At 46.0% G+C, this 24,426-nt stretch overlaps 1 protein-coding gene across 12 annotated transcripts in view; it reads left to right on the top strand.

Moving 5' to 3' along the window:
- The window catches only part of ITGB1BP1 (integrin subunit beta 1 binding protein 1), a 43,117-nt gene that overhangs the window by 5,603 nt on the left and 13,088 nt on the right, over positions 1–24,426 (top strand). For 10 of the 12 annotated variants that reach the window (XM_073568199.1, XM_073568195.1, XM_073568192.1 and 7 more), the window contains 4 exons: positions 4,509–4,587; positions 6,633–6,769; positions 7,232–7,324; positions 18,292–18,441. In XM_073568199.1, coding sequence (XP_073424300.1) covers positions 4,509–4,587; positions 6,633–6,769; positions 7,232–7,324; positions 18,292–18,441 — 459 coding nt within the window. Of the gene's footprint in view, positions 1–4,508; positions 4,588–6,443; positions 6,551–6,632; positions 6,770–7,231; positions 7,325–18,291; positions 18,442–24,426 lie in introns of those variants that run through there. The other 2 variants (XM_073568203.1, XM_073568204.1) reach the window with 2 other exon arrangements.

Here is a 24,426-nt window from a genome sequence, read left to right as displayed (position 1 = left end):
TAGCCCACTGTAGTTCTCTGGAGTGGAACTGAGCCCATTGCACCGCTGGAATGCACGATATCAGAGACCCCAGCAAGGACATGCCCTGTCTCAATGATATTACGGGTCCTCCTGTAGTATTCTGTACTTTATCGATTATGGCCATTACTTTGGCGTTTGGCAGAAAGCACTCCTCAGTTACGGAGTCCACTTGCAGGCCCAAAAACCTTTGACAGGTCACTGGCTCTAGTCTGGACTTCTCCCAGTTAATTAGCCAACCCAGTGTTTGTAGGGATGAGATAATCCTAGCTATTCTTGCTTCACACTGTGTAACAGAATTCCCCACTATGAGTAGGTCGTCTAAGTAAGGGACAACTAGGGTGTCATTCAGCCTTACATACGACATTACTTCCAGCATTAATTTGGTAAATACCCGAGGAGCCATGGATAGCCCGAATGGCATTGCCGCAAACTGGAAATGCTGAATCCGACCTCTGAACCAGACTGCTACCCGCAGGAACCTCTGGTGCCCTCGATATATGGGGAGATGGTAGTAGGCGTCCTTTAGGTCCAAGACTGCCATATAACACCTGGGAAACAAAAGCTTTATTGCAGACTTAATCGACTCCATTTTAAACGACCTTAGTCTTAGGAAGGTATTAAGTTTCTTTAAATTTATTATAGTCCTGTAAGAGCCATCTGGTTTAGGGACTAAGAATAGAGGAGAATAAAAGCCCATCCCTATCTCGTCGTCTGGGACCTCTACTAGGACCTGTTTAGTTAGCAGTACCGCAATCTCCATCTCCAGTGCTTCCTGCTGTGATCGGGACTTCATAGAAGTCAATAAGAAGGAGTTCGGTGGATACCGAACAAATTCTAATTTTAGGCCTGATGATACAATATTTAGGGCCCACGGGTTTGATGTCACCTTCATCCATTGGCGGCTGAATCTTAATAGCCTGCCACCTACCGGTGTAATGGTTTTATCGGGATCTGTCTCCCCTAAAGGGACGTTTCCCGAAAAGGTTGCCTCTTTGCTTGGGGTCCTTATTTCCCCAGCGGTCCTGGGGTCTAAAGTCCTTCTTTTTACCGAACGGCGGCTTCCTGTAGGCCCTCCTGTTAAACGGAACATACGGGTTAGGGAACCCCTTCTTCCTCTCCCCCGCTTTTGTCAAAATCTCATCCAGTTCCGTACCAAACAGGTACTTACCCTGGCAGGGTATAGCACACAATCTAGTTTTTGTTTGTGTGTCTCCTTTCCACCCCTTCAACCATAAGGCCCGCCTGCCTGCATTGGTCAGTCCTGCCGCTCTAGCCAACAACCGGAGAGAGTCCACGGAGGTGTCGGAGAGGAAGGCCGCTGCTCCCTTAATGAGGGGTATAGAGGAAAGAAGTCTACTCCATTCTTAATATTGTCCTCCAAGTCGTTCAGCCACACCAACATTGATCTTGCCGTACACGTGGCTGCTATTGCGGGCTTAAAGGCTGCCGTACAAGCTTCCCAAGATCTTTTGAGGAATGTATCGGTCTTACGATCCGAAGAATCAGCCAAAGTTCCCGAATCCTCTACCGGCAAGGAGGATCTACGGGAGGTAGAGGCCACTGCCGCATCCACCTTGGGGGCTCTCGACCAGGCTGTTAACTCCTCATCGTCAAAGGGATACTTACGCTTTGACGTTAAGGGGAGGAATCATAGAATAGAATAGAATAGAATCGTAGAGTTGGAAGGGACCTCCTGGGCCATCTGGTCCAACCCCCTGCTCAAAGCAGGATTCGCTAAATCATCCCAGTCAGATGTCTGTCCAGCCTCTGTTTGAAGACTTCCATTGAAGGAGAACTCACCACTTCTCGTGGCAGCCTGTTCCACTCATTGATCACTCTAACTGTCAAAAAGTTTTTTCTAATATCTAATCTGTGTCTCCTCCCATTCAGTTTCATCCCATTGCTTCTAGTCTTTCCTTGTGCAAATGAGAATAAAGTTGATCCTTCTACAATGTGACAGCCCTTTAGATATTTGTAGACAGCAATTAAGTCTCCTCTCAGTCTTCTCTTTTGCAAACTAAACATTCCCAAATCCTGCAACCTTTCCTCATAAGACAGGGTTTGCAGACCGGTCACCATTCTGGTCGCTCTTTTCTGAACTTGCTCCAGTTTGTTGATGTCTTTTTTAAAATGTGGTGCCCAAAACTGGACACAATATTCCAGATGAGGTCTGACCAAAGAGGAGTAGAGGGAAATAATGACTTCACGTGATCTAGACTGTATGCTTCTGTTAATACATCCTAGAACTGCATTTGCCTTTTTTGCTGCTGCATCACACTGTTGACTCATATTCAGTCTGTGATCTATTAGTATACCCAAGTCTTTTTCACATGTGCTGTCACTTAGCCCTATTCCTCCCATTCTATATATGCTTTTTTCATTTTTATTGCCCAGATGTAGTACTTTGCATTTCTCCCTGTTAAAAACCATTCTGTTAGTTACTGCCCACTTCTCCAGTTTATTTAAATCTTTTTGAATCCTCTCTCTCTCTCTTCTCTAGTATTAGCTATCCCTCCTAGCTTTGTGTCATCAGCAAATTTAATCAGTTTACCCTCAATTCCTTCATCTAAATCGTTGATAAAGATGTTGAACAATACAGGGCCCAGGACAGAGCCCTGTGGTACCCCACTTGAGACATTCTTCCAACTGGATGTGCAGCCATTTACGACCACTCTTTGGGTCCGATCACTAAGCCAGCTATGAATCCACCTAACAGTTGCCTTGTCCATTCCATACTTAGTCATTTTTTCAATAAGGATTGTATGAGAGACTTTGTCAAATGCTTTGCTGAAGTCAAGATATACTATATCTACAGCATTTCCTTGATCCACCCAATCAGTGATACCGTCATAGAAGGAAATTAAGTTAGTCTGACATGACTTATTAGTTACAAACCCATGCTGACTCTGTTTGATCACTTCATTCTTATCCAGGTATTAAATCTTTTTGAATTCTCTGACCTTGTTTCTCCCATTCCCTCTTAACTAGGTCTTTTACAGCTGGGACCACTGGGAATGCTCGGACCTTTTTACGGGAAATACCCGCAAACATTATGTCCTGAGGGGTCTTGGGGTCCTTACTCTCCGGCAACCCCATGGTATTTCGGACAGACTTCACAAGATTACTGACACTGTCCGTGGGGAAACACGTCTGATCCTCGTCCTCTGAGGAAAGGTATTCCTGGGACTTATCGGAATCTAGTTCTCCGGTATCTGACGGCGACTTTGACGCCAGCGAGACTCCTCCTTTAGGCGAACGTATTTCTCTCACGGAGGAGTGACCCCCTAGACTACTGGAACCGCCTAAGGCCCGTAGTTCCTCTCTTATCATTGCCCGGATATCCTCCTTCTTTCGTGAGGATTCCTCCTGTAAGGCCTCCTCAATACATGATTGGCATAATCTCTTTGGGTGGCCCCTCCACTTCCGGGTTGCCTCTCCTGGAGCACTGGGTCACCGCAAATAGTGATGCGGCCGGCGACACCGCGCGTCTGCGCCCCCCCTCCACGCACGGGGTCCTTCTCCTGCCGCAGGTATGACTCCCAGCGGCGCCGCTCAGCACACACGCTCAAGCCCTTCTGCCACTCAGGGGGGGGCGCGCGGCCTCAGTACGCCCAGATGGCGCTAGTAATGCGTCTACCCCCTCGGGGGGGGGGGGGGGGGGAGTATAGCCATGCCCCCAGTGAGCTTTGGCACCACTGTCGCCTCCAGCCTCACCTGCATTACACCAGCTCTGGGGGGGGAATACACCTCTCCGCCCGACGCTGCCTCCGGTCCTGGGGCCCCTGCTGCTCATATTCTGCACGCAGGCGGCTACCAGACCAGGCATCCTCTTCTGCGGGTTCCTTTCCAGGAACAGGAAACCAAACTGAGGGAGCGAGGGGGACCGCCCCATTTATCTCTCTGTAGGTTTCCTGTTCCGGGGGCGGATCCCCTCTCTCAGTGGGTGCTGTCGTGGCGAAGAGGAAAAAAAAATTTCTTAATTTGTTGAATAAAGAAGTAGAACTGGATTCATATTGCAATTGTGGATGCAGAGTGGAATTAAAGATTTATTTATTTTAATTATGCCTCTCCGTTGGAGAGATATTAACAATCAAAGTTTTTGGCACCTAATGAGTTAACTTTTGTTAAGTCCAAGTGGGTGTTTTCAGATAGTTTTGACTTGGGGCGTGCACTTCTTCTCCTTGTATGATGTTAACCAATCATAAGCAGGCAGCAACACAGCAGATAAAGAACACGCCTCCACTATAGCTTAGAGTAGTTATCAGTCTTCTGGTCTAACATCCTGCAGCTGCCCCTGCAGGGAAAATGTGGTATTACATGGCTCACAACAGCTTACCAAATCTGGAGTCCCTTTATGGAGCGACTCACACTGAAAGATCCTGAGAGTTGGGCTGTACTGTCCTTTTGCTGTAGTAGTCTATGTATTCTGGAGATCTTGGATTTATTTGCAGGGTTTGTGGGTTTGACTGTTAGTTTTGGTTTTTTAGTCTGTAGATTCCAGCCTGGGGGGTCTCTCCAGATCCAGCACCGTGGCTAGCCTTGATACAGACTCTACTAAAAGCTTTGGTAAGTTACTTTCTGAGCCATGCAAATGTGATTGAGCTGCACCTCCAGGTCCTCCTGAAGGCCAGTGACCTGGAGAATGAACTTGTCACTTCTTTTCGACGCTTACAAATTTTCCAAATTCTGAAACAGTTAAAATACGTAACATAAGACGGAACATGCGCACAACAATGTCGTTTTGATATTGCAGGGCACTATGTTCATTTCTTGCAACACTTTTTCAGATAGATCCCAACTGAAGAAAATGTTGTGTACAAGTGAATAAAAAAAACAGTAAAAGGTAAATTAAAAAATATAGAAAAAAACACAGTTTCAAAATCCCTCCCTCTTTACCCATTAAAAATAAGGATATTTAAAAAATGTCTGTTTAACAATAAAAAAACTCCAAAGTTGCTTTTTTTTAGTTGCCACACCTCCTCACAAGAAAAAATACAACAAAAAGTCGTTATGTACCACAAAAAGGTATCCATAAAAACTACAGCTTGCTACCGAAGAAACAACCCTGTGCACAGATCCATCAATTGAAACATAACAAAGGTACAGGTCTCAGAAAATGGCAACAGAAACCCAATTATTTTTGTTTATTTACATATTTCAGATCACTAAAATAAAAAAAAAATTACAAGTTTGGTATTGCCATAATTGTACTGTCCTAAAAAAATCATTTTGCCAATTATTATTGCTATCGCACAATGGATGGCGTAAAAATAAAACTTACACTAAATTCCACCATTTTTTTTTTTTTTTTTTTTTTTCTCCATTTGATTACAGTTGGATTTTCTTCCCTATTTTCAGTACATTTATATGGTAAAATAAATGGTGTCTTTCAAAATTATAATTAGTCCTGCAAAAACGAGCCCTCATGGCCATGTTGCCTGAATAATAAAAGAAAACATTATGGGAAAACTATTAGGAAAAAATGAAAACTCTTAACAAAAAAAAAGGTTTGTTAGTATTTTACATCTATGGTTTATTCTTAGTATAGAACATCATTGGTGGTGGCCACATACATGGTGGCTTGAGCTGTAGTGCAAGACACTGCTGTGCCCGTGAGCGCCGCTGGTCACCAGTGCAGGTTCCAGTTCACCGGTGCTGGTTCCTTGGTTCCAGGTCACTGGTGCTGGTTCCTTGGTTCCAGGTCACTGGTGCTGGTTCCTTGGTTCCAGGTCACTGGTGCTGGTTCCTTGGTTCCAGGTCACTGGTGCTGGTTCCTTGGTTCCAGGTCACTGGTACTGGTTCCTTGGTTCCAGGTCACTGGTGCTGGTTCCAGGTCACTGGTGCTGGTTCCTTGGTTCCAGGTCACTGGTGCTGGTTCCTTGGTTCCAGGTCACTGGTGCTGGTTCCTTGGTTCCAGGTCACTGGTGCTGGTTCCTGGTCACTGGTGCTGGTTCCTGGTCACTAGTGCTGGTTCCTTGGTTCCTGGTCACTGGTGCTGGTTCCTTGGTTCCAGGTCACTGGTGCTGGTTCCTTGGTTCCTGGTCACTGGTGCTGGTTCCTGGTCACTGGTGCTGGTTCCTTGGTTCCTGGTCACTGGTGCTGGTTGCTTGGTTCCTGGTCACCGGTGCTGGTTCCTCAAATACAATGCTTACAGATCACACATAGGTGGCCTATCCTAAACTGCAAACCAAAAAAGTGTTGCTTAATTAAAGCAAATCTTTTTGGTTCTCTTGTGGTGTATATACAGTATTGGGGAGGTGGGGGGATTAAAAGAAGCCTGCTTCCCCTCCTCAGTTACCCTTGTTTTGCATTTTCATAGTTTTTTTTTTATTATACCAGTTAGCAGGGGATTTTCCCTTTATGTCTGGTCCATGCTATGTACTGCACAGTGGTAAATGTGTGCGTCTCCTTTAACAAGAAAAATTGCATAAAAACGAGCCACAGGAAGTGCGCTTCCTCTCCCCGATGCAGAGATCGCTCACAGCTCGGGAGCCTGCGATGCAGCAGGACACCAGGGCGCACCAGAGAAGTAATCGGGCACAATCGGATGGGATGAGGCTTATATGTACTGTATATCTGTGTATTAACCTCTTTATCTCTGCTCCCGACAGGACAAGCATCAAGTAATTCAGAGCCTTGCGCAGAGTTCAAGGTGAAATATGTGGGATCCATTGAAAGTGTGAAGTCGGAGGAAAGCAAAACATTGCAAGGATCGCTGGACCTAATAAACTACATTGATGTTGCACAGGTAATGGTTATACTAATCAGATGTATAACATGAATATATTTGCTATTAATAATAGCAATAATAGCACCCATGTATGTAAGGGCTCATGCAGATGACAAATCTGCGCTGACCATGTGCAGCTCTGTAGGACTTATCGGGCATCGGTGGGTGCTTTGTGTCCTACCATATAGTACTTTTCTCTAGCCATATATTCCCTTCTACTCTGCGCCATCTAGGATGTGCCAAAATATGTGTATGTCCTATTCAGTGTAGTACCAGACACGTCAGATCGCCACAATCACAAAGATCAGTGCTGTGTTTTCCCTGTGTCCGGGCTCTCATCGCACATTGCTGCCTTATTGACCTACAGCGCCATCTTCAGGAATATCGCCATAGTCTCGGCATGCTTTTATAGCCGCCCGTTGGCACCTATACAATATCTCTGAGTGATTGAGAATTCATAATTTCATTTTTCTATTTTAGCAAGATGGAAAACTTCCTTTCGTGCCTTCGGATGAAGATTTCATTATGGTAGTCTCAAAATATGGCATTAAAGTAACGACGTTGGATCAGTATGTGAGTAATCGTAGATGTCTTCTATCTTCCGTATGATGCCAGCTATAACATACCACACCCTGCAGCTCACTGCGATGGTGGAAAGACAGAAAAATGAGTACTCGCCGTCCCTCGGTTAAGCGCTGGCTCCCACCTGCTGCTCCGCTGTCTGTGTTTTGGCTGCAGCGACTACATAAAAACTACAGAGCACATGACCGCTGCAGCCAGTCGTTGAGCTTCAGTGGCTTTCCTGTTGTTGACGGCAAGTTCAGTGATTGGTTCCAGCTAGAGATGAGCGACTTTGCCTTTTTTAGGCTTGAGTCGGGTTTCATGAAACCCGACTTTCGCAAAAGTCGGGTCAAACTAAATCGGCCGACTATAGGGAAAAGTCTGAGGCCGACTGAAACACAAAACCCAATGCAAGTCAATGGGGAAGCAAAGTCGTCAGGGAGTGGAGGACAGGAAACACACCTACAGTGCCCATTTCAATGCCAAAAACATCAATTCTTATTACTGAAGCTTGTCAACCTTAATTTACTTCATAATAATAGTTACGCATTGAAAACGGGGGGGTTATTTGGCTAAAGTTGTGGGGGGCGTAGGGCTGGCTCCAGGTTTTCGTGTGCCCTGGGCCAAAGAGTGTCAGTGCGCCCCTTTAACACATACCACAACTCATGATGCGCCTATACGGCACAGAAATATAGGTATAGTACAATGACAAATACTTCACTACTTACATGACATGACTGATCTATTTTAAATTGTACAATAGTTCAAAAAAAGGACAGTATATTACTCCATACAGTATTATGGCCACCACATTGTGTGCCATACAGAATAATGAGCCCCATATATTTCTCCATACAGAATAATTGGTCACATATAATGTTCCATACAGTATATGATGAGCTCCACATAATGCTACAGTATATGATGTTCCCTATGGACGATGCTCCAGTGTGTTATGGGACCAAATAATGCTCCATATATAATGGGCTCCATTTCTAATGCGCCAATGTATAATGTGCCCCATAGATGCTGTTCCAGTGTCTGATCGACCCCATTTAGAATGCTCCAGTATATGATGGGCCCCATGGATGATGATCCATATATAATGGCCTCCATTTCTAATGCTCCAGTGTATAATGGGCCCCATAGATGCTGCTCCAGTGTCTGATCTGCCCCATTTAGAATGCTCCAGTATATGATGGGCCCCATGAATGATGCTCCAGTGTCTTATGGGCCCAAATAATGCTCCAGTGTCTTATGGGCCCAAATAATGCTCCAGTGTCTTATGGGCCCAAATAATGCTCCATATATAATGGGCTCCGTTTCTAATGCTCAAGTGTATAATGGCCCCGTAAATGCTGCTCCAGTGTATGATGTCCCCCATTTGGAATGCTCCAGTATATGATGGGCCTCATGGATGATGCTCCAGTGTATGATGGGGCCCTAATAATGCTCCATATATAATGGGCCCCATTTCTAATGCTCCAGTGTATAATGGGCCCCGTAAATGCTGCTCCAGTGTCTGATGTCCCCCATTTGTAATGCTCCAGTATATGATGGGCCCCATTTTTAATGAACCCAGGCATGTTATGTGAAAAGAGCTCCATGGAGTAATCTGAAGTGTGTGCTGCCGCATCCTTCACTTTTGGTGTGGGTGAAGGACACAAGGACAGGGATTGCTTCTGACCAGAAGCCTGCACTGACGACTCAGTGCTTGCATTTTTTGAAACTTCAGAAGAGGAGGCGATAGAGCTGGAAGCTGTTTCAGCAATGCAAGCCAAAAACAGTTCCTGATGCTCCGGCTTTAAAAGCAGTCTACCTACTCCCAGAAAAGGGAGCCTTACAGGCCTTCCGGAGCTACACCATGATGCAGGCTCAACACCTGCCTTAGCTGCTATTGTGTTTTTGGCACTACCAGCAGATGCACCACCACCACCATCAGTACCAGGTGGCCCCCCACGTCCTCTTCCACCATACTCCCTCGTTTTGGAAAATGGACCCAAAATACCAGCAGATATATGGTACTGTATCAGAAGCATACAGCTCTATACAGTCTAGGGATAACAGTAAATCTCCGTATATATTTAATGAGTCATACACAGACGCTCACAGGCTCAGTATGGATTACACAATAAAATAAAAAGTTGAAAAAGGGTACAGTATCACCAGATACAAGGTATACACTCACTGGCCACTTTATTAGGTACACCTGTCCAACTGTGTGTTAAGACTTAATTTCTAATCAGCCAATCACATGGCGGCAACTCAGTGCATTTAGGCATGTAGACATGGTCAAGACAATCTCCTGCAGTTCAAACCGAGCATCAGTATGGGGAAGAAAGGTGATTTGAGTGCCTTTGAACGTGGCATGATTGTTGGTGCCAGAAGGGCTGGTCTGAGAATTTCAGAAACTGCTGATCTACTGGGATTTTCACGCACAACCATCTCTAGGGTTTACAGAGAATGGTCCGAAAAAGAAAAAAAATCCAGTGAGCGGCAGTTCTGTGGCCGGAAATGTCATGTTGATGCCAGAGGTCAGAGGAGAATGGGCAGACTGGTTCGAGCTGATAGAAAGGCAACAGTGACTCAAATTGCCACCCGTTACAACCAAGGTAGGCAGAAGAGCATCTCTGAACGCACAGTGCGTCGAACTTTGAGGCAGATGGGCTACAGCAGCAGAAGACCACACTGGGTACCACTCCTCTCAGCTAAGAACAGGAAACTGAGGCTACAATTTGCACAAGCTCATCGAAATTGGACAGTAGAAGATTGGAAAAACGTTGCCTGGTCTGATGAGTCTCGATTTCTGCTGCGACATTCGGATGGTAGGGTCAGAATTTGGCGTAAACAACATGAAAGCATGGATCCATCCTGCCTTGTATCAACGGTTCAGGCTGGTGGTGGTGGTGTCATGGTGTGGGGAATTTTTTCTGGGCACTCTTTGGGCCCCTTGGTACCAATTGAGCATCGTTGCAACGCCACAGCCTACCTGAGTATTGTTGCTGACCATGTCCATCCCTTTATGACCACAATGTACCCAACATCTGATGGCTACTTTCAGCAGGATAATGCGCCATGTCATAAAGCTCGAATCATCTCAGATTGGTTTCTTGAACATGACAATGAGTTTACTGTACTCAAATGGCCTCCTCAGTCACCAGATCTCAATCCAATAGAGCATCTTTGGGATGTGGTGGAACGGGAGATTCGCATCAGGGATGTGCAGCCGACAAATCTGCGCCAACTGTGTGATGCCATCATGTCAATATGGTCCAAAATCTCTGAGGAAGGCTTCCAGCACCTTGTTGAATCTCTGCCACGAAGAATTGAGGCAGTTCTGAAGGCAAAAGGGGGTCCAACCCCTTACTAGCATGGTGTACCTAATAAAGTGGCCAGTGAGTGTATATAGTATAGTGTAAACATTCTGAATCTCCGTATATATTTCAGGAGGCAGACACAAACGCTCTCAGGCCCAGTATGGATTGCACAAGAATATGAAAAGCTGTAAATGGGTAATGTAACACAAGCGTACAGCTGTATACAGTGTTGGGGTAATCTTAAATCTCCAAATATATTTCCGGAGTAACAGACAGACGTTCACAGGCTCATTATGGATTACACCAGACTCTAAATAGCAAAAAAGGTTACTGTATCAGAAGCGTACAGCTGTATACAGTGTTGGCCAAATTTGAAATCTCGGTATATATTTCCGGAGTCACCCTCAGACGCTCACTCAGTCTGGGTTTGACCATAATAAAAAATGTTGGAAAAAAGGTACTGGATAACAAGATAGCAAGTATATATATTATAGGGTACAATTGAAATCTCCATATACATAGTCCCGTAGTCACTCTCCGACACTTACTCAGTATGGATTTGTCCATAACACTAAATGTCGAACAAAGGTACTGTATAACAAGATACAAGCTGTATCGAGTAAAGGGTAAAAATTGGTATCTCCGATTCACCTTATATATAGAAGGCGTAAACCACACACGCTCACTCACTATGGATGATACCATAATAAAAAATTTTGAACAAAGGTACTGTATCAGACATACCAGGTGTATCCAGTCTAAGGGTAATTGTAAATTTCCGTCTATACTTCCGGAGTCAGACACAGACACTCACAGGCTCAGTATGTATTACACCAGAATTTAAAAAGTAGAAAAAGGGAAAGGTATTCGAAGCGTACACCAGTATACAGTGTTGTGGTACTTTTAAATCTTAGTATATATTTCAATCTCAGTAAGCCAGTCCAGACTCTCCGCTACTGGAAACTACATGGATGCAAGTACAGACGGAAAGTCGAGTGTTTGCAGAAATTTGGGAATTACTCATCGCGGGAAAACCTCCCGGTAGATGTTGCAGAGGCGATGCAGACCCTCAATTACTGTGTCTGTGGAGACAGCGAGAACTGTTCTTTGAGAAGAAAGGATTCCTTTATCGCAATAGCGTGGATCACATCACCGTTACTCGTCTCCATCAAATTGTGATCACAGGGAGAGATGTAGACATGGTCCTCACTGCCTATCATGATGTGTCTGGTCAGTTTGGAGTGCAAAAGACAGAAGCCACAGGCCGTAGGCGATTCTATTAGATTGGCATGAGAGGAGACATTGAAACGTGGCAGGAATGTCACACGTCTGTGACTATCACAACTGTGAAAGGTGATCATAAAGCACCACTGCATCCGCTTGTAAGTTGACGTCCATTACAAATGGTAGCCATTGATCTTTTGAAGGTAGAGGCCAGCAGGACAGGGCATAGCTACATCTTAACCATCATCGATCAATACATCAAATTTGAAGTGGCCGTCCCTGTGAAGGATTTAACTGCCCAGACTACACAGCGGTGGAGCACGGAGAGGTAAGTATTGCAACTTGCAAGTGCTGTGGCCATGACCAAGCAGGGGGGGGGCACACTCGTGGGTGACGGGACTGGCACAGGATCCCTCATAGTACGCTGGTGTGTCTGACGGCGAGTGGCCCCCCCCCCACCGTCAGAGACCCTGTATTGTACTATGAGGTGCCCTATGCCAATGCCGTCGGCCATCAGTGGGCCCATCCACCTGTTCAGAGCAACGGCACTTGCCTGCGTGCGCCAGGTGTTGACCCCAGCCCTTGGGGGGTGGGCAGCCCAGTTAGGGAGGTTTAAAAAATGGCATATGTTGATGTGTAGGCTGGACATTCAGCAGCTGCAAATTGCGGAATTGGGCAAGTCCAAGGAAGAGGAGGACAAAAGCGAGGCAGTTTTCTGTCACCCTATGTGTCATCAGGGGAAGGTGGGACAAAATCCTTTGAAACCCATGCATGGTTCATTTTAATGAAGGTTAGATCATTAACATTTTGGGTCGACAGACGGGTCCTTTTTTCTGTCAGGACTGATCCAGCAGCACTGAAGACTCTTTCAGATAACCACTAGCAGCAGGGCAAGCGAGCTCCTGTAAGGCATATTGTGCCAATTCAGGCCAGGTGTCCAGTTTAGAGGCCCAATAGTCAAAGGGGAATGACCTGTGAGGGAGAACATCGATATGGGAGGAGAAGTAATTTGTAACCATAGTTGACAACTGCTGTCTCCTGTCACTTTTAATCGATGCAGTATTAGCAGCCGTGTGAGCAGTACGTGAGAAATCATTCCACAACATGGTCATTAAACCCCTGTCTCCAAAGCCACTTCGGCTGTGTGCACCACGAACACCTCTTTCATTGTGCCCACTACGGCTCGTGGGAGAACCAGCACCTCTGCTGTGTGCTGGGAAAGCCTCAAACAAACGGTTTACCAGAGTTGCTTGTTTGTTAGCCAATATTATCTCTAGGTTCTCCTGTGGCATGATGTTGTGTAATTTGCCTTTGTAGCGTGGATCGAGGATGCTGGCCAGCCAGTAGTCATCATCCTTCATCATTTTGGCAATGCGGGGGTCTCTTTTTAGGATCCGCAAGGCATAATCGCACATGTGGGCCAATCTTCCAGGTGTCAATAATGCACTGCCACTGCTGGGTGGAGGAGCACTTTCTGGCAAATCCACATCCCTACAGTCACGCACAAACCCTGTACCTGACCTTGGAATGCCAACATTTTCTCTTGCCCCCTGAGAAGCATCCTCCTGCCCAAAATAATCATCCCCCTCATCCTCCTCCTCTTCCTCTTCTTCCTCCACCTTGTCCAGGACAGTTCCCTGACCGGACAATGGCTGACTGTCAGCAAGGCTTCCCTCCTCCTCCTCCTGTTCCTCATCCTCTGCTGCAGACGCCAGATCCTTAATGTGCGTCAAACTTTGCATGAGCAGACGCATAAGTGGGATGCTCATGCTTATGATGGCGTCGTCTGCGCTTACCAGCCGTGTGCATTCCTCAAAACACTGAAGGACTTTACAGAGGTCTTTCAGCTTTGACCACTGCACACCAGACAATTCCATGTCTTACCTCAAACTGCCTGCCCATGTATCCTCCCACAAATGCATTACAGCCTGCCTCTGTTCGCACAGCCTCTCAACCATGTGCAGGGTGGAGTTCCACCTTGTTGCAACGTCTATGATTAGGCGGTGCTTGGGGAGATGGAGCAATCGCTGCAGCTTCTGCATACGACTGGAGTGTACAGCCGAGCAACGGATGTGCAAGCACAGTCTTCGCACCTTATGGAGCAGGGATGTTAACTCCGGATAATTATTAAGGAAGCACTGCACCACCAGGTTCAAAGTGTGAGCCAGGCAAGGTATGTGTGTGAGTTTTGCCAGGGCTATGGCTGCCACAAAATTACAGCCGTTATCACTGACTACCTTGCCTGGCTCAAGATGTAGACTGCTCAGCCATGACTCAGTTTGTCTCTGCAAGTAGTCGGCCAGTACCTCCGCGGTGTGTCTGTTGTCGCCCAAAGACGACATCTTTAACACAACCTGCTGACACTTACCACTAGCTCTTTGATAGTAGGACATCTCCTCGTGTGCAACACTGCCAGCTGCGGATGAAGTGCTCGTGCGACTGAGCTCTGTGGACGAGCTTTCGCTTATGGAGAAGGAGGAGGGTCAAAAGCCTACAGCCAACTGTTTCCTATACCGTGGGCTAGGCAGCACTGTTCCACCGCCGCTGTCCCCTGTGGAGCCTGCATCCATCACAATAACCCAGTGTGCAGTGATGGACACGTAATGGCCCTGACCATGCATCTGTTGTGAGGTGCACCTTTCCACTCACTGATTGCTTGAGTGCATGGACAATGTGGTCTTTCACATGCAGGTGGAGAGCTGGGATGGCTTTTTGAGAAAAGAAGTGCCGAATGGTTTGGTCATAGTGTGGGACTGCGTAGGCCATGAGCTCGCGGAAAGATTCGCTTTCAACCAAACGGTAGGGCATCATCTCTAATGAGATTAGTTTGGCAATGTAGGCGTTCAAACACAGTGTACGCGGATGAGAGGATGAGTACTTTCTTGTCCTACTCAGAGTGTCTGGTAGGGTGAGCCGGACTGGAGAGCAGCATATGGGGAAAGTAGCGGTGGACCGGACGGAGTGAGGGGATTGGTGATGGTATTGGTGGTGATGGCCTAGATTCAGTGTTGTGTTGCAAAACCATTGTGATTCCCTGAGTGCTTTGGCCTTGCGACGACACCTCAACATTTAGTGCTGGTGGTGTGCTTAACGGTGGCAGTGGTCTTACAGTGGGGGAAGCGATGGAGCGTTGCTGGCTACCTTCAGTCGGAGCGGGTGCACATGTGCTACCTGAGGTTTTGTAGTCCTTCCACGCTTGCAAGTACATGTTGGTTAAATGTCTAAGCATGCAACTGGTATTCAGATTTCTGAGTTGTTTACCTCGGCTAAAGGTCCTTCCGCACTTCTTACAGGTAACCTTTGTCTCATCATTATTATTTTGGACAAAAGTGCCACACTGCACTCTTCCTACTATGGTATACATTTTCTGGCCTTGCACGCTGTGCTAAGTTGACCGTCTGGCTAAGCTGTCCTGCAACTCTTTTAGTTTTTGGTCCACGTTTTTGGACAGCTACGGGCCTGCCAGATAACCGCTGCTGCAGTGTCAATGTCCTGCTGCGGATCCTTCTCCTTATCTGAACTATTGCCAGCGCCACCCTCCTCCCCCAATGGATGCTAATCCAGGTCAAGAACTGGGTCATCCATCACCTCCTCTTCAAAGTCATCTGTACCTTCCTCTTTACATTCCTCTGTATCACCGTGTAAGGTGGTATAGTATGCGGGGAGGGGCACCTGAGTTTCATCAGGGTCAGATTCTGGCTCAGTAGACTGCGAGGGCAATGTAGTGCTCTGGGTCAATGTACCAGAAGAATCATCTAGCAGTGGCTGTGCATCAGTGCACTCCATGTCAGATTCATCTTGGACTGGGGAATTCAGGATTTGACTGAATAACCCAGGCATGGTATGTGAAAAGAGCTCCATAGAGTAATCTGAAGTGTGGGCTGCCACATCCTTAACTTTTGGTGGGGGTGAAGGACACAAGGAAAGGTGTTTTTCCTGACCAGAACCCTGCACTGACTACTCCGTGCTTGCAGGTTTCGAACGTTCAGAAGAGAAGGCAATAGAGCTGGTGGCTGTTTCGGCAATGTACGCCAAAACCTGTTCCTGATGCTCCGGCTTTAAAAGCGGTTTTCCTACTCCAAGAAAAGGGAACCTTACAGGACTTCTTGGGTCAGATGATGACGCAGGCACAACACCTCCTGCCTTAGCTGCTATTGTGCTTTTGCCAGAACCAGCCGATGCACCACCACCAACATTACCAGCCGCGCCCCCCCCTGCCCACGTCCGCGGCCTCTTCCACCATACTTCCTCATGTTTGGGAAAATGTACCAAAAATACCAGCAGAGAGATGGTACTGTATGAGGAGCGTCCAGCTGTGTAAGGTGTATTAAAAAAATTAAATCTACGTATATATTTTGTTAGTCACAGACGCTCTCACAGTATGTATTTGACCGTAATCCAGCTAGCAGATATACGGAACTGTATCAGAAGTGTACTGCTGTATACATTTTTTGTGTAACTAACAATCTCCGTATGTATTTACGGAGTGTCTCACACACACACACACACACACACACACACACACACACACTCTCTGTATAGATGTGACTGTAATGCGAACAGCAGATATACAATACTGTTTGAGAATCGGACAGCTCAATACGGTGTATGGAGAAATGGAAATGTCCGTATATGTATTTACGGAGTGTCACACATACGCTGACTCTGTATAGATGTGACCGTAATGCGAATGGCAGATATAAAATACTGTTTGAGAATCGGACAGCTCTATACGGTGTCTGTATGGAAAATTTTAAATCTCCGTCTATTTTTATACTGAGTGACACGCTGTCTCTGTATAGTTTTGACCATAATCAAACAGCAGATATACGAAACTGTTTGAAAAGCGGACAGCTCTATACGGTGTAGGTCTGGAAAAATGGTAAATCTCCTCCTTTTTGTTTTTCCGGAGTCACACACAGTTTGTATTTGTCCGTGATACCAGCCGGTACACAGTAGTGTGTGAGGAGCGTACACCGCTATACGGTGTGTGAAAAAATGAACGCTCGGTAACTTACCAGAACAAAATAATAAAACTTGGAGTGCTTTGAAAAAAGCAGTTTGAACAGCAGTGTGCACACAGCAATGCAGCTATCAGGTAGCCTTAAAAGGCAACCTAATCACCACCAGCGCTGCTGCACACAACAAAAATCCTCCCCTTTCACTGCACACAAACTGTACAGTGAAAAGCGCTATCAGCAGAAGCTATTTTTTTTTCTTATTCCCTGCCTAACGCTCTCCCTATTCAGAATCAGCAGCAGCACCTCTCCCTATTCTAAGATTGGCAGAAGTAAGATGGCGGTCACGGCCTTTTATAGCCACTGTGACGCCACACAAAGCCAGCCAATCACTTCAATGCCCTTCTCTAAGATGGTGGTGACCGCTGCCCATGTCATCGCGTTGCCTACAGTGTGCGTCCTCCATCATTGGCTGAAAAAAGGCACTGGAAGCATTATTTGAAACGCGACTTGGCGCTCGGGTCGGCGACCTCATGGCCGACCTCACGCTATGGTCGAGTTTCGATCGGTGAAACCCGACTTTAGCTAAAGTTGGCGACTTTTGAATTTGTCCGACCCGTTTCGCTCAACTCTAGTTCCAGCGGTGATTTCCATGGTAGTTGTGAAGTCACTTACAATTGAAACTAAGATGCTGGAGCAACATCAGGAGCCAGCGCTGGACCAGGGGAGGGTGAATACTGTATTTGTTTTTTTACTATCTGATCACTTTTTTAAAAGTAGAAAACTTTTTTAGTAATTCTATGCCAGAGACACAAGGGAGATTGTGTTTTGCAGGCATGCTCTTCTATCCGATCTGACATCAGGTGTGGAGGGATTGTCCGGCTACCAGAAAGCAATGTGCATGGATCCTATTCTAGTTAATGAGACCCAGACATGATATTAATGGGATATCAAAGCGGCCTTGTCAGCTGTACTGCCTAGCAAGTATCCCCATGTTCAGTGTCAGATCACCTCTGCGATGCATTTAACTTGATGCCCTTAGGATAGGCTTATCGCATGGTCTGTGCTCCCAACAAAGCGGCGTCCATGTTTTGTTCGGCATCTCACCACTATGCAACTAAATGGGGCTGAGCAGCAAAAAGCTAAGATGTAATTGGACGAAAACCCCGCTGTCACACTGCTGAGCACCTTCCCTGTTGAGGATAAAGAGACACCATTACTGTTCCCAGGGAGCTTTTGCTATTCAGTGGGTGAAGCCTAGTATACCCCGACATGTTTTTCCCCTGTATAAATCATCACCCGATGTTTGCATCCTCTTCTCAGTAAGTTTCTGTTTTACATCTTGGTTTTCAATTGATCGCAAGGGTTCGAAGGTGTTTTTTTTAATCCTTAAGTTCACGTATGAAGACTTCTCAGCCCTCAATAACGGTTAGAAACTATAGTTCCAGGTTGTGTATTCACCTGTTCCCTGTGTTTCCAGGATGTGTTGCAACGGCACCCCCTCTATCTCGTTGTCTCCATGGTGTGCTATGATGACGGGCTGGTGCCTGGAAAGAGTTTGCTAGCTCTGAAGACCAAAGATGCCAGTGAGGACCAATGTAGCCTGTGGGTCTATCAGTGTGCCAATCTGGTGAGTATTGGTCCATTGCAGATCAGATTTCTCCAGCTTTGTGATAAATCTAAGGTGCACTTCACTGCACTGTTCTGCATTACATTTCCACTGTATGGTAGGAAAGCTCTTTACATACACACTGAACCTATCCATAGGGCTCTTTACTAGTATTTCACTATGATAGTATATAATTTTTTGCTTTGTACTGACATATACTGGGCAGACGGAGGCCAAAAGGGCATGGTCTGGTTGGTATATGTTAATATAACAGAATATTGAACCATAGGAAAACAAAACAGAGTAGCGAATCCAATATAGTAAAAGTATAACAATTTTATTTAATCACAATACAATATAAGCATAATAAATAGCATGATAGCAAAAAACAGGACCGAAACAAACATGGGGGAATAAAGGAGCCGTGCATGACATCCCATACCTATATAATCAGCCATAATGTGAGTCCCATAGTGTGACTGGCAGTATAGAAGGTATTGGCAAACAAGACCTAAATACTTCCTCAAAAATAAACCCAAGGGGGGCGGGGTCTGCGTGCTGAAGATGGAGGGAGTGTGATTCCAGAGCTCCAGTGACTCCAGACTTACATCGGCTCATATCGGCATTCAGTGGCTTCCTCGACCGCCGTGCAGTGCACCGCCGGCTTCCTAACACCCCCGGGCACATGATGACCCGTGGTAGAACACAGAGAAAGGCTTCTCCTCCGCACCTGCCTGACTTCTTTCTGAGGACTCAGACTGCACATGCAGCAGGGAAAATGGCAGCAGCTTCCCCTCCCACAGGATCATCTCGTTCCTCCCACAGCTCCCAGGGCTCAGAGAGAGGTGAGACCTCAGCAGATACACATCACAGTAGCTCTGCACCTATGACTAGGGGGGACATGAGGGATTTCCTGGCATCTATACGCACTTCTTTAAGGGAGGACATGCAGGACATGTTAAAGGAGATAAGAGGAGAAGTTAACTCTTTAGGAGTACGTACAGACCACTTAGAAAACAAGATGTCTGAGTATGTTTCTGTTATCAACGCTCTTGTGGATGAGAATCAAGCCATCATGAAAGGTAGATTGGCAGGGGCATTTGATAAAATACACGATCTGGAGGACAGATCTAGAAGAAATAATCTTCGTATAAGAGGCATCCCAGAGACTATAGGAGATAAAGATCTGGCCCCCTTCCTCCAAAACTATATGCAAGCTGTCCTGCCATCGCTCTCCCCAAGGGACCTGTTAGTTGACAGGGTCCAAAGGACGCCCTAACCCAAGCACTTGGATTCGTCTCTCCCCAGGGACACTCTTGCAAGGATACACCTGTATACTACTAAAGAGACCTTTCTGAGACATATAAGAAATCCTCCTGACCTTCCTTCTGAGTTTCAGGCACTGCAAGTTTTCCCAGATCTGTCGGCTGCTACGCTGTCTAAGAGGCGGGAATATGCCCACGTCTGCAGAGCCTTAAGGGAGGTCTCCGTGAAATATCGGTGGGGTTTCAATCCTGTGAGGCTTTTCATTACTCATGACGGAAGTACAGTCGTCTGTTCCTCTCCTAAGCAAGCGGAGGCGAAGCTCACGAGCTGGAAGATCCTTTTTTCACCGAGACAAGCTGACACAGGTCGGAAGGTGGCTTCGGAGTGGTCTATGGCTTGACTGTACTGCATGGTATGAGTCTGGATAACTGGACTCTCCTGCTACGCTTCCTAGTGGGCCTTGGTTCGTGAACTTTTCACTTCCACCCTCCTCGTAGATCCTTGATCTGCGGATCGTCCGAACTGTTCTGGATGTTTATACGAGTGGCTCTCGTATATTTGACTATGTTTTGGTTTCTTATCTTTTTCTTTTTTACTTTTCCTTTCTTTTTTGTCTGTTCTCTTTTTTTATTTTCTTTTTGGCATCCTTTCGGGTCAATACTCTGGCCCGTCTGTAAGTATATCTGCTCCAATTTTTTCTTCCAGGTTTTTCCTCCCAAATACCCAGGCATCTATGTGCTACAATGGACTCTGTGTATTTGTAGACGTGTTGGTTCTAGCATGCTATATGTGACTATATTAAGTGTGCAGTTCCATTCTGCCGGCAGCACTGTGAACTTCTCGTATCAGTATTATGAGTATACAAATCTTATCCTTGAATGTTAGGGGCCTAAATTCCCCTGAAAAACGCTCTATGATGTGGTTGGAGGTGGGGAGGTCACGGGCGGATGTTGTCTGCCTTCAAGAAACACATCTATTGGAAGCCGATAATTTCAGACTTCGACACCCTCCCTTCCCCCACATGTTTTTTGCTAATGGTCAGACCAAAAAGGCTGGTGTGTGCATTATGGTGAAACGCACAATAGCATTTCAATTGTTATCACAATATGCTGACTCCGTAGGTAGATGCTTGACAGTCATTTGCCTGCTAAATGGAGAGGTGCACACGTTGACAAATGTATATGCTCCCAATGAAGGCCAACACAAATTTTTGAGAACTACCTTTAATGATATCTCTTTAAAAGCGAAGGGTAGCAATTTCATATGTGGTGATTTCAATCTCCCCATGAATGCGGACCTTGACTGCTCTTCAGGAAGGAAGAGAACTAGGAGGGGTTTGAACCTCCTATCCCATGAATTTCACCTACATGATTTTTGGAGATACTCACATGCATCGGAAAGAGATTATACTTTTTATTCTCCTAGACACTCCACATACTCCCGTATCGACTATTTCTTAATAGATAGTGCGACCCTAAGCAGGTGTCTAAATGCCACTATTGGCCTAATCGCCTGGTCTGACCACGCTCCTGTCTCTCTGACCCTTGCTCTTGCCCACCAGGCTGACCCTGCGTTCAGGTGGCGTCTTCATGACTCATTGCTGCTGAGGGGGGAGGTGGTTGATAGGGTTTCCTCGGAGCTGTGGGGCTACTTTCAAATAAACGATAATGGGGAGGTCTCTGATGAGACCCTTTGGTCTGCTCACAAAGTGGTGGTTCTCCTACAACAAGCTTCATATTTAAAGAAGAAAAGAGAAGCCAGTAGAGAGGCTCTGCTTTCCTGTTTACATTATTTAGATGCTATTAATAAGGCTGCACATACGCCCTCCGTCTCTGAGGAGATCTCCCAAATTAGATTTAAATTAAGGGAAAATTTCCTATGCAAATATGCATATAATATGAGGAAACTTAAAACTAACTTATATGCTACCGGGGACAGGGCGGGAGCGCTTTTAGCTCGCAGAGTTCGTAAACGGGCGGTCATGTCACGAATTGACCACATATTGGATGAGCAAGATAGAGCCCTTAGGAACCCACGGGACATAGTGCAAGCCTTTGCTCAATATTACACTGCCCTCTATAATTTAAAAGATGATGCCTCCACCCCTCAACCTGACCAAACATCTATTGATGCATACTTAGATTCTGTTAATTTGCCATGTATTACCATTGACCAATTAAATTATTTAAACGCCCCCTTCGCGGCTGCAGAAATTCAGCAGGCGATTAAACAGACTAAACTTCATAAAGCCCCAGGCCCGGATGGCTTAACGAATGATTATTATAGGACCTTTTCTCCGCAATTAACACCATATCTACAGCGCCTGTTCACACACTGGAGAGACGCTGGTACTGTGATGGCCCCTAATTTAGAGGCCACTATTTCCAATATACCAAAACCGGGGAAATCACTCACACATCCCGGAGATTTCAGACCCATTGCTTTGTTAAATTCAGATGTCAAACTGTTTACTAAAATCATAGCATCTAGACTGAAACTAATTATACCGACTATAGTGTCACCAGATCAGGTGGGCTCTGTTGCAGGACGGGAGACGAAGGATGGCATACGACGTATGTTGAATTTGATTAAAATATCTGAGCTGTCTGGCCAACCCAGTGCATTCCTGTCACTTGATGCTGAAAAAGCTTTTGACAGGGTGCACTGGGGATATTTAAGAGCAGTCCTGAAGAAATTTGGACTGTCGGGCCCTATATTATCCGCAATCTGTGCCATGTACTCGACCCCCTGCGCCAGGGTTTTGACGTCTGGCTTCTTGTCCGGCCCGTTCCAGATCACGAACGGTACGAGACAGGGGTGCCCGCTCTCGACTGTTATTTTTGCGCTGTGCATGGAGCCGCTTGCCGAGCGCATTAGAATGTCGGCGGGCATTTCTGGGATTAGGGTTGGACAGGTGGAGCACAAAGTCGGTCTATACGACGATGTCATTCTATCCTGTGTAAATTTAGAATCTTAATTTTCTGCGATTATTTGTGAACTTGGGGAATTTAGCAAGGTCTCATACTATAAACTGAACCCCACAAAATCCCTGTTGTTTCCGGTGGTGGTTCCTTGTGCGGCAAAGACAAGGCTGGAGGCCATTTTTCCGTTTAAGTGGATGAGAGAGGGTATTCCATATTTGGGCATTACACTGACGGGTTCTGAGCAGATTGTGGATAGGAACTTTACTAATTGGGAAATACAGCTTAAGAAACAATTGGAGCAGCTTCATGCTGTCCAGACCTCCTGGATTGCAAGGATTAATGCCTTTAAGATGATTGTCCTACCTAAAATATTGTACCTACTCCGGTGCATACCAGTGATAATCCCTAAAAAAAGAATTCTAAGATTACAAACTATGGCATATAGTTATATTTGGTCATATAAAAAGTCTAGGATCTCCAGGGCCCTAATGTATTACCCGTATAAAAAAGGGGGACTGGGGGTACCAAACTTGTTAAAGTATCATAAAGCCGCTATAATGACGGGACTGAGAGACTGGTGGCAAGCGGACAGAGACCATAAATGGCTTCAAATAGAAAACTATTATGCTACCGCCAGGTCTACCCGATATATTTTGGAGGCTGAAGCTATTAAAACTACTAAATATTCCCCACTTTTGCCAACTATGAAAGCTGCGCTACATCATTGGAGGACAGTGGTCCCATCTCTTATTAAACTATCACGCCACTCCATATCGTTAAAGGCCCTTGAGATGCATATTCCATACCTTAATCTTCAGTCATGGGTTGCTGCCGGAATTGTGAGTCTGGGAGACCTAGTGGGGAGTGGTGGGTTAATCCCGTTTGACCAACTGGATGCTGAGTTTCCGGCCACCCGGAGGTGTTTTTACCAATACCTACAAATACGTCATATGTTGCATAATTCACCGGACTCGGTTTTTTTCAATTCACAACTAAATAACACAGTTAACGGTTATTTTCTGCTGCCTGATTCTGGCCCGAGAGGTATCTCATTATTATATAGAGCCCTGAATGACCCACCGGATAATACAAAACTGCCCTATATGATCAGGTGGGAGCGGGATCTGGGTTTTCTCTCCGAACCTGTTGACTGGGTGGAAGGATTGTGTGAAGTTGTACAGGTCTCTTCATGTGTGAACCATCTGGAGCAGTTGAAAAAGACGCACCTGAGATGGTACCAGTTCCCGGTCCGAACGGCACATTTCGGAGCTGGTGGGTCTGGTGAATGCTGGAGAGGGTGTGGGATGAGGGGTACTCTTGAGCATATTTGGTGGTCCTGTCCGGTGCTCCAGCCTTGGTGGAGGGGTGTTGATTTATTGATCTCACAAGTCTTGGGTATCCAGATGACTCTGACCCCAAGCCAGGCCATTTTACACATTGGCCTGAACGAAATTCCTCATATTCTTAGAGGTACGCTGTCACATATTTTGATAGCTGCTAGAGTGTTGACAGCGGCTAGATGGAAAAATCCCACCCAGAGGTTGCAGGACTAATTGATAGAATTAACACTCACTGCCAGCTTGAACTAGCACTAGCTCACTCGATGACCGCCATAATAAAAAGACAGAACATTTGGCACCCCTGGATACATAGTAGACACTCCACGGTTGCCCCGCTCCAGCCTGCTTAGCCGTATATAATTAAGATGCCGGATATTAGATATTGGATGTTGTTTGTTTTCTTTCCTTTTTGGAATATATTACTGTACTACAGAACACTGAGACTTATTATGTGTACTTGCTGTTACACATAGTTC

Source organism: Dendrobates tinctorius, unplaced genomic scaffold (assembly GCF_039654945.1).
Source record: "Dendrobates tinctorius isolate UK_male_01 unplaced genomic scaffold, ASM3965494v1 ptg000021l, whole genome shotgun sequence".
NCBI lineage: Eukaryota > Metazoa > Chordata > Amphibia > Anura > Dendrobatidae > Dendrobates > Dendrobates tinctorius.
Note: the sequence above shows the minus strand (reverse complement) of the source record. Positions and strands in the feature narration are given on the sequence as shown.